The sequence below is a fragment of the Tupaia chinensis genome, unplaced genomic scaffold (assembly GCF_000334495.1).
Source record: "Tupaia chinensis unplaced genomic scaffold, TupChi_1.0 Scaffold145592_1, whole genome shotgun sequence".
Lineage (NCBI taxonomy): Eukaryota > Metazoa > Chordata > Mammalia > Scandentia > Tupaiidae > Tupaia > Tupaia belangeri.
In genome coordinates, this window is record NW_006205449.1 from 1,736,211 (window position 1) to 1,746,733 (window position 10,523).

General features: G+C 55.5%; 1 protein-coding gene across 2 annotated transcripts in view; it reads right to left on the reverse strand.

The window, feature by feature from the left end:
* Nucleotides 1–1,452: 1,452 nt before the first annotated feature.
* CNDP2 (carnosine dipeptidase 2) overlaps nt 1,453–10,523 on the reverse strand; it is a 19,424-nt gene continuing 10,353 nt past the window's right edge. For both annotated transcript variants that reach the window (XM_014584065.2, XM_027768123.1), the window contains 7 exons: nt 9,308–9,505; nt 8,596–8,680; nt 7,480–7,640; nt 6,327–6,491; nt 4,364–4,505; nt 2,957–3,104; nt 1,453–2,155 (listed from right to left, as the gene is read on the reverse strand). In XM_014584065.2, coding sequence (XP_014439551.1) covers nt 2,086–2,155; nt 2,957–3,104; nt 4,364–4,505; nt 6,327–6,491; nt 7,480–7,640; nt 8,596–8,680; nt 9,308–9,505 — 969 coding nt within the window. In that variant the 3' untranslated portion in view covers nt 1,453–2,085. The remainder of the gene's footprint in view (nt 2,156–2,956; nt 3,105–4,363; nt 4,506–6,326; nt 6,492–7,479; nt 7,641–8,595; nt 8,681–9,307; nt 9,506–10,523) is intronic.

The following is a 10,523-nucleotide window of genomic DNA, read 5'->3' on the forward strand; positions in this document are numbered from 1 at the left end:
TCCCATGCATTCTGCATGTCACAGCATGGAGACTGCTCAAGCCAATTTCATGGTGCTACAACAGAATGCCACAGATTGGATAATTCAGAATGAACAGAAATTTGGCTCATGGTTCTGGAGGCTGGGAAGTCCACAATCAAGGGCTGGCATCTGGCTAAGAACTTCCTCCTGTGTCATCCCATGGTGGAAAGTAAAAAGGCAAAGAGGGTGAGGGAGAGAGAGAGAAAAGAGGAGGCTGAACTTATTCCTTTATAAGGACTCTATCCTGCAAGAATAGCATTAATCCATTCATGAGGATTGAGCCCTCATGGCCTAGTCGCCTCTTAAAGGTGCCACCTCTTAATGCAGTCACGATGGCAGATAAATGTCGACATGAATTTGGGAAGAGACTTTCAAACCACAGCAGTGCTAACCACGGCTTCATGACCATGGGAGCCAATAAGACCCGTGCTGGGTGTAGAAGTAGAAAATGAGAGAGTCACTGAGAGGTGGCGTGATCTAATGCCGAGTGCTGAGTCCAGCCATACCCGGAGCCAGTCAATTTTTTCTCTCTTCTCCTGATTCTCCTTGTTTCCCTTTCTTCTTCCTTCTTCTTGTCCTTCTCCCTCTCCTCCTTCTCCCCTTCTCTTCCTCCCTCTTCTCCTCCTTTTCTTTCTTCTGAACATTTTACTTTAAAATGATACTACACAGAAAAGTTGTAATAGCAGTGGAGTTTGCACACATCCTTCCTAGACCAAGATCTTACAGAACCACAGCACGGTGGTCAAAACCATGTTGACGTTGGTAGAACTGCAGCTTTTTGCCAGACTCACTAATTTGGGTCCACCTGTTATCTGTGATGAGCTCGAGGCGGCCAGGGTTGGCATGTCCTCCTCAGGGCATCACATCAGGGGCACAAACGCTGATGTGTCGTTACCACCGAGGTTCATCGGGGACCTTGTCTGTGGCAACTGTGTCCTCACGTGATTTTCCATTTCTTCTTACACTGACTAACGGGAATTCTTCAAAGGAGGTGCACTCAAGCCTGCACTCTCAATTACTGACATGTTAGCATAGCTTGTGGGGAGTTATCTACTCCATCGGCCCTAGCCCAGAGTTGTTGGTATTTTCTTGCTCAGTGCTTCAGTTTGGCCCCTGTGAGTTCCTTCAGTGCCCCGTGCTCTGACCGGCATGTCCTCCTTGCCACCAGAAGCTCCAGACCTACCCGTGCTTCCTCCGCCCCAGCCCTGGAAACTTCTCCGAGGAGCCCTGGTTCCTTTCATTGGACAGTCTACTCTGGTCTTCTCTGTTCTGAATTGTGCTCAGTGCAGCCTGACTTTCTGTTAAGCGCTGGCTGGGACACACTTGGCCTCATTTCTGACTGCCCCTCTCTCCCGAGCCCACACAAAGCAGACGACGCTCAGTGACCAAGACACTGTGCTCCAAGCCAGGCAGCCAGAGCAGTCCAAGGTGTTGGCTTTACTTTTTATTTAGCAGAAAAGACTGAGATAAAACAATGTATCCAGCTAGGTTAGGCCTCAAGGGCTCCTAACAGAGAAGATGGAAAATGGCAAGGACGGTTAAAATCTTGGGAACGGGACAGAGCTGTGGAGAAGTGAGGGGTCAGGAAAGGCGGCCCTCGCGGCACTTTTGCCCCTGGTTTATCTCCCCATTTCCTTTCTAAATATTCCAAGAGTGCACACTGGAGACAGAGGCGGGGTGGACCGCAGAAGGCACCGGGTCCCTGCATGCCCCACCTGAGGGCAGCCAGCGCTTCCTGCAGAACTTGTGCTTTTGGGCCCCAGCTGTTTTCCGGAGGCCACGTCAGACTGACCATCTTTGAGAACCACCCAGAAGGTGACTCAGCCGTCACCAGGGCCACTGATGAGACCCCAGGACGAAATGCCTCTAACTGCCCGGTACAGCCGACTCCACCCATGAGGTGACTGGGCCCACATGTGTCTGTTCTGCGAAGTCTGTGTCTGAGCCGGTGAGAGGGGGATGGGGAGAGGAGGGGGCTTCCACTTTCCCGAGCAAGTCAGGAGAGGGCGAGGGCGGAAGGCAGGAGTCCTCTGGCCAGGCGTGCCCTTCCCCGGGCAGCGGGCGTCAGTCCTGCAGCTGAGACAGCTCGTGCAGGTACGCGGCCATCATCTTGGTGCCCTCTACGTAGTTATGCCTGATGGAGAGGAACATCATGTCAGCCACCGTGCCCAGGTGTGCTGCCCCCCCGCCCTCCGAGCCCAGACACGGGGAGAATGTCCCCATCCCCAGCTTGGTGGCCCTCAGTCCTGCTTGCTTTCCCATTTGGCCACCTGGTTCCCAAGCACAGACTCAATGCGACGGTCTACTCTCGGACCAGTCCCGGTCCTGGTCGCACCCAGAGCCCTGAGAGCAAATGTCTTACCCAGGTCCTGGGCCCTCCCCTTGTTCATTTGCTTATGGGGGCCAGGCCTCCGCCTCGTATCCCCCACTCCCTCCTCCATGCAGACCCTCTGTCTGCTGACTGGTCTATCCAAATACCAAGATGGATCCTCCTCTCAGCTCAGGGGCCAGGTTCCTTCTCTGAAGTGCCCCGCCTGCTTGAGTCTCTCTTGCTGTAACTCAGACCTACCCTCCATCCCTGTGAGTTAAAAGCATCCCCACCACACCTGCCGAAGACGGGAATGCGTGAAAGTAGCTCACGCACACAGAAATGCCACTGTAGTTTTTCAAAATGGAAAAGTAGAGAGGGTTGTATGAGCAGCAGGTGAGGAACAGAGAAAGATGCAGAACCGTAATTGAACTTTGCTGCTATAGACTGCCCAAGGCCTTGTCCCCCGGCTTCCTTCAGAAATCTTCACCATCGCCAAGTCAGACGGGAGGGCGTGGTCGCGCCCAGCCCCTGCGCTTGCGTCTCTGGGCAGCAGACGGGGCAGGAGGAGCGCAGGCAAGGGCTGGAGAGAAGCAGCCCGGCTTCGGGCGGGGTCTGCAGTCTCACCTGTTGATCTTCTCATTCTGGGAGTGAGCACCGTCATCGGCTGACCCCATGGGCAACAGCATGACGTTCTTGCCCGTGGCCTCCTGAAAGGTCAAGGTCACAGGAATACTGCCGCCTTCCCTGGTCAAGTCTGGTTCAACACCAAAAACTGCAAGAAGTGGAAGAGGACAGTGAACCTGCGACCTGGGGACGAAGGGCGCATCGGAGCCCCCGCGCGGCAGCCTTCCGTGTGAGGCTCTGAGAGCGGAGCCTGGCGCAGGGTCAGCCGTCGGCCCAGGCCCCAGCCCACGTGGCTCTCCTCAGGTCGTCACTGACGAGACACGACTATGCGCCCAGGGGCGACGATAGTGTCTGTCAGATACACTGAGACACCCGCCCTGCCAGTAACTGAACACATTGCCTCCTCGGCTTGCGTGGAGCCGGAGAGCTGCCCCTGAGCCCACCAGTGTCTCGGTGACCGGTCACGACAGCGTAGCCCACAGTGGCCTTCTGCCCTGAGCACTGTGCTTACATTTTTATAGGCCTCTTGTTTTTTGGAGAGGTTTTCGCTATAGGGTGCATGCGCTCGCCAGACAGACAGAGAGAGACAGAGACAGAAAGCGAGAAATCCCCTGGGGGGATGGCCATGCTGCAATCCCTTCTCCTCCGTTCTCCTCTCGGGATCTTGGGCACGCATGCACACGCACCCCGAGTCAGTTTAAACCACCAGGTCCGAGACTCGAACCGTGGTCCACTACATGGGAGTCCAACGACATAGCCATTACGCTAACTGCCGGTCCCAATATAGTCCTCTTTGATGGTGGTCCCAGTAAATTTTCTTACAGACACAGGAGCCACCAATTTGGTGCTAAATTTAAAACTGTCTCACCTGTCCAAAGATTCGACATAATTTTTTTTTCCTCACAGAGATTTTGCTATAGGGTGCGGGCATTCACCGAAAAGACAGAGAAAGGCAGAGAGACAGAAAGGGAGAAATCACCCCTGGGGGTTGGGGGAGGATGGCCACGCTGTAATCCCTTCTCTTCCATTCTCCCCTCGGGATCTTGGGCACGCACACACACGCCCCCAGTGCAAGGTTTTAAGCCACTGGGTCTGGAACTTGAACCGTAGTCAAGTATGTGGGAGTCCAGTGACATAACCATTACGCCATCTGCCAGCCCCAGGATCTGACGCCTTAATAGAGGCCGCCCACCTTGTCCTTGCCCACCCTCAGCTGGCTGCACCTCTCCTTTAAATCTCTGCTCCTCGCTTAGTCAGAGGGTAAATCTGAGAGGATATGTTCTGTCGTCTCCTGGCTTCCCTCCCTGGCATTCCTCTCAGGGACAGGCTTTTCGTGCAGCAGGTCTGGCTCAGCACTTTGGTTTGGTAACACGAAGGCCCTGGCGGACATGCCCCAGGAGGCCCCACCTGTTTTCAGGGCTCTTCTCCCAGCCAGGTAGTGAGGATGGTTGAAGTCGGACACCCAGGGCTTCCCACCGTGGCACATGTGCACCTTGAACTTGTTGGGGCTCTCCAGTTCTGCGAACTTCTTAGTCAAGTAGTTCGTGACCTGAACCACAAACAGAAGACACGATGCTTCATGAGCCTGGTGTCTGACCCGATGCCCCGACCGACAACAAGCCTGTCACAGCGGGGCCTCGGCTGGGCTTCAGAGACTCGTTTTCGGTTGCGGAATCCTGACCTGCATAACTATGAAAACAGAAAGGGGCCCTTATGGAGAAACAGAACCCATGGCCAGTGGGTGGTGTGCCTGCCAGTGACCTCCGGGGGTCTGAGGAGGAGAGGGTCCTCCTAGAACTAGCTGAAGGGCCAAGTTCACAGACTGCTTCCCGGAGCCTGCAGTAAACGTGTCTCCGAAACATGATCACAGACATGTCCCAGCACCCAGGATGCCCCATTAAAGTTTTACGTTTACCAGAACGCTTTTTTCCTGCCCACGTAGTATTTACTTGCCCTCATGTAACCTGGAAGTAGAACTGTATAAAAGAATTGCCGACACTAATAAACTTTGTCAGTTGCTCCAAACCACTGTCTAGGCTTTTCTTTCAGGGAAGGGTATTCCAAGTCTCGGAGAAAAACTCCTCCAGGTGGCGTAGTGGTTGAGGCGCTAGGTTCCCACAGGGCCAACTGCAGTTTGAATCCCAGACCCAGAGGCTTGGAACGCATGCTGGGTGCATGTGCAGGTAAGCCCAGAATCCCAGGAGAACGGAGAAGGGGTTGTGGTGTGGCCATCCCCCCAGAGGGTGATTTCTCACTTTTCTCTCTGTCTCTCTTTCTATGGTGAGTGCACACACCCTATAGCAAAAATCCCTCTAGAATAAATAAACAAAAATGAAAAACCTGGTTATTAGAAAGCAAAAGGCAATGTTTTAATTTCAAGCAATTCAGCCTTTTCACAGATGTTCCAAATGATAATTTTTAAAAATTTTATCTATTCATTCATTTGTTTTAATTTGACCAGAGAAAGACAGACACACAGAGAGAAGGAAAGTGAGAAAGCAAGTCACCAGCTCCGGACCTGAACCGTGCTTGATCATGTGGGAGTGTCTGGTGCCTTAACCATCACCTGCTGGCCCCCAAATGATCATTTGTAAACTAAGTTTAAGAACAAGGTGGCAGGTGGTATGGTGGTTAAGGCAACGGACTCTCCCACTCTCCCAACTATGGTTCGAGTCCTGGACCTGGCAACTGGATTTCTTGCTTTCTCTTTTTCTCTTTCTCTCTCTCTCTAGTGAACACAAGTGCCCTACAGCAAATTTTAAAAAATAATGAAAATAAAATAAATTAAATAAAGTAAATAATAATGTTTTTTTAATTTAGAAGAACAAGGTGACCTGACTTGCTTCATGCTATAAACAGAATGTCGTATCCCTGAACGCTCCCTGTTGAAGCCCTGATCCCCACTCCAGCTGTGCGGAGGTGGGTCCTCACAGACAGCCCCAGGCTGTGACATCCCGTCACGGCAGCTGAGCTACGTTTCACCTAGATGTGAGATGGAGCTGGGCACCGATGGGTACCATGCCTCATGGGTGGGGAGCTGGCTGACTGCAGACAGCAGAGCCCTGCCCCTCTGCCCCTCAGCACTGCGAGAGGTGGCTCCCTAACCTCCCACCACAACATATTTGGCCTGAAGCCTTAGGGTGAGGTCAAAGGTCAGGCTCCGGCACGCCGAGGTCAGTGGTAGTGAAGCCTGTCACTCAGCCTCTGTCCTGGAGGGTGTGTGCCGCCGGCTCCTGCAGTTGCTGAGTGGGCAGAGCTGAGACGTGGGCACAGTGGGCCCCGGGTTTTGCCCCAGGACAGGCCTCTGTCACCTCAGGCTGGCAGTCTATAGCGGCTGCTGACCACACCCCTGGTCCCACGCTCCACGTGCCTGCTCACTGACGACTTCGGGGATCATGTCTGGCACAAGTCTGATGGAGAACTTGCCGATCACCTTCCTGGGAATCACGGTCTTGGCCCCCGACCCAGAGAACGCGCCTTCAATGCCGTGGAGGGAGAGGGACGGGAACCGCCACCGGTGCATGAGGATGTCCTTCTGCAGAGCAACGAGAGGGCTGTCAGAGCTGGCTGCCTGCTGTCCGAGGGGTGGGGAAGGCGCTGGGGAACGGGTGTCCAGACGCAGGCACACCCACGTGGGCAGGGCCGGTTAGAGCCTGCCGCAGGTGTGGTCTGGGGAGGCCAGGACACCGCAAAGGAGACCTTGGCCTGGGCCCACAGCTCACAATGAGGGTTCTCTTTTACCGGGAGAGGAGAGCCAGGCTGACCAGGCTCCCAGCTGTGGCCAGGCGACCGTGGACACACACCATCCCCTTTAACTGGGGTGGCAGGATGCAGCCTGTTCCCAGGCACTCCACGGCTCTGCCCTTCTCCATGCCCACCGCACAGCAGCCGCGGCAGAGGGCGGGGCAGGGAGGTATCTGCAGATAGGCAGGGGTTTGCCTACACCTCTCCTGAAGAGCTGCTGGAGGCCCTCAGTAACCCGCCTCTCAGTGCCTGGGCTCCTCCTTGGAACCAAATGACAACGCGAGTCGAGGACCGCCAGCCCCTACACACCTGCATGGATGCAGACACCAATCCGAGGTTGCGGCGCCGGAGAGAACAGCAGCTGTTCTGAACCCGACTCTCCCTTGCCGTGGTCTTCCTGAGCCCAGTCCCCGGCCTCCCTGTGTAGTCAGCTCCTTCTTCAGAGCATCTGACTACCTGGTGCTGTCAGCCCCAGTACCTCCTCAACCCCGTGATACTGGGTGAGGCTCGCGGGCCTGCACCAGCCTAACTGGCCCCCTGCTCCCCTGCCTCGCCCTGTTGCCCCACTGCGACCTGTTCCAAGGGACGTCTGATGAGGCTGGCCTGGCTCACCATCCTCTCCCTGACAGAGCTCAGGCCTCATGTAGGTGCCTCAGTCCATCCTAGGCCTCACCCAGCTGCCCTGGGAGCCCTGCCTCAGTCCCCAATCTCCAGTCCCCAGCCTCTCTGTGAGGAGGCCCTGGAGGCAGGACATGGAACACCAAGACCCTGGCCTGCACCTTGCAGCTGTGCAGGAGGGTCTCCGCCCCCACGTCCTTGGCAAACTCCTGCAGGTCGAAGTCGATGTTGTCGTAGAGTGCATGCTCCTCCTCGGTCACTGGGGCCACGGCATCGTTAATGCCAGGGATAAGGATTCTGCCCTTCTTGTCGATCAAGGAGCCTGAGGGGAGGAGCAGCAGAGGAAGCACTCAGTGTCACGCAGAGCAGTGGGACTGCCAGTGCCTGACTCAGGAAGCCAGGCACCAGGGAACGCATAACCCAGCCTGCATAGCCATGCAGCCGTGACCATGACAGTTCACACGGGAGGACGAGGGTGGGCATGTCCTGGCCCATGTCGGTTCTGGGCACCCTCTCAGTGCCTTATGCTGAGCAGGTCACCAAACTGTCACAGCAGCCCTCTGCGAGGGAGTCCCAGCGCTCCCACTTCTCAGATGGGATCAGGGACAGCGGGAGGCCTGGCCAGCAGACTGGGTCCAAGCAGGCCTACTCTAACCCTGCACTGGCCAGCATCTCTGTTAGCGCACACCCTGGGAGAAACGGGCTGCTCCCAGGCCAAGGAGGGAAACCGAGGCGCGGAGCAGCCAGTGGCCTGATCACCGGGGCAGCCACCACCCAGTGGAGGGGGATGCCAACGCAGTCCTGTGGGAGGGCAAAAGCTTCACACAGCCTCCTTCCAGGAGGATGTGAGGAGCAGAGAGCGTCTGCTCTCAAAGAGTCCGCAAGTGGGGGCTGGGATGTGCCCCCCCCATAACACAAAACGGATCGAGGTGAGTGCCCTCCCAGCGGAGCTCAGAGGAAGGCCAGGGTCACACAATCCTAGGGAACACACTGGACAGGACCGGGGCAGCCAGCTCGGCCTTGGAGGCAGGGCAGGGTTTCAACAGGTGACAAGACAAGGGAAGGTTCCAGGCAGAGCAGGAAGACGGGAGCAGTAATGGGACAGCAGCCTTCGAAGGGACACGTCAGGAGAGGGAGGGAGGGAGATGGGACAAGAGACAGCTGAGACTGACTCAGGAACAATGTGGAGATGCTTTGAGGACAACCACGGGGGCTGGCCACAGCCCCGTCACTCCCGCCCACTCGCCAGGTGCTGACCGAGGGGCCACCATGCTTACCCATCAGCGTGATGAGGTCGGTCATGGCCTCGTGCATGGAGCCACCGTACACCCCAGAGTGAAGGTCTTTGTCACTGCATTCCACCTGGGCACAGACAATGGCCACTTTATTCGGCCGTAGCATACTTTCATCACGTGACAGATAAGACCACACAAAGGGCATTTGTAAGGTCTAACAAATCTTCCAAATGAAAATGTGTTCCCTCAAGGAGCAAAGCAAGGCGAGTGCCAAATTAAAGCATTTTAGCAGCAAAACCTGCTCCTGGAGATGCTAGACATGGTGAGCGGGGCATGATGACCGCGGGGGGCCAGACAGGCCAGCCCTGGGGGAACGGGACACGCTACCTACAGGGACCTAGGCACGCTGGCCGCAGGTGAACTCGGGGTGCTAGCCTTAGGTAAACCGGGAATACTAACCTCAGGAACTCAAACCAGTAACTGTGTAGGTACTCAATGGGGGATGCCGGCCAAGGTAAGTGGGGATGCCCGACACGGTGACAGTGTGTCCATGCAACCCCACACGAGACAAGAGCCTTCGCAGCAGTGCCATGACAGCCTGGGCTGTCTCCTGCCACCAATAGCACCCCACACGGGCTCAGGGCCCAAGGACCCGGGTTCAGATCCACTCCCCGCTGACCGGTTGTGATGGGGAAGAACAGGGACTTAGGGGCTAGGGAGACCCGAGAGGAAGCCGGCGCGCACTGCCCTGTACCTCGATGAAGAAGTAGCAGATGCCCCGGAGGCCGTATGTGATGCAGGGCTTCTTCTTCCCCAGCCAGTAGTTGTCCGAGATGCAGACGTAGTCCACATCCTTGAAGAACGTGTCTTTCCGTGCAAAGATCAGCTCGTCCAGGCCTTCGGAGCCAGACTCCTCCATGCCTTCGAGGCAGAACCGGACGTTGACGGGGAGCTTTGGTGAGAGGAAGAGGAGCATGTACTCAGCCTTCTCAAACTGCCTCAAAGGGCAGACAGGAAACCGCGATGCTATAAAACCAATCTCAGCTCCAGCCTTGGTAGTGTGAGCTGGTAGGTACTCCCACTCAGCAGGCTGAGGCCATGCGGAGCTTTGGTTTGATTCTCAGCCCATCCCAAAAGCCAGGCAGGTGGCCTGCATCTGTAATCTCAGCTATTCGGGAAGTGGAGGCTGAGGATGGCAACAAGGTGAGAACCCCTGCCTGGAAAAACGAATGAACGAATAAATAAATAAGTTAATTAATTAAAAAGAGAGAGGGGGAGGCTAGTAGGTGGGCTGGTGGTTAAGATGCTGGACTTCCTCATGGAAGATGCTGGACTCCCACATGGCTGACCATGGTTCAAGTCCTGGACCTGGTGCCTTGTTTTCTCACTTTCTGCTTTCTCTCTTTCTCTCTGGTCAAATTAAAAAATAATAATAATAAAAAAAATTAAATAAAATAATTCTTAAGAAAAAAAGAGAGAGAGAGAAAGAAAAGAAATGAAAAAACACGAATTTCTACTGCCTGCCTGCCTCCAGACCAACTGCACGAGCCACTGCGCCCTCTGTGATGTGCACCTGGTGCTGCGTGCCAGACCTGGTGGCTCCAGACCAGCCTGCCTAACCTGGTCTCAGAAGATGAGGCTCTCAGCACCACCTCAGTTACACGCTTTTCTGGGACCTTTGCTGTTACCCTACATGAATCGGGGGAGCTTCCTCGCTAACTAAAGGCCTGAGTCCGAGCGCTCCCGTCCTCAGCTCCCACCATGGACGATCCTGACAGAAGCGGGGGCTGTGTGCTGCTCTGCTGGGGAGTGGGGTCCTCCTGTCCTCAGCACACGTAGCTGCTTCCTGAAGAGCTGGCGGCCAGTCCTCTACCTCCCAGAGGACCTGGCTCCTATTGTAAAGTTTCCAGGTGTGGGTGCATGAGCACCCTACCCACAGATGGGAAAGTGAGGTTACACAGGAAGAGCGC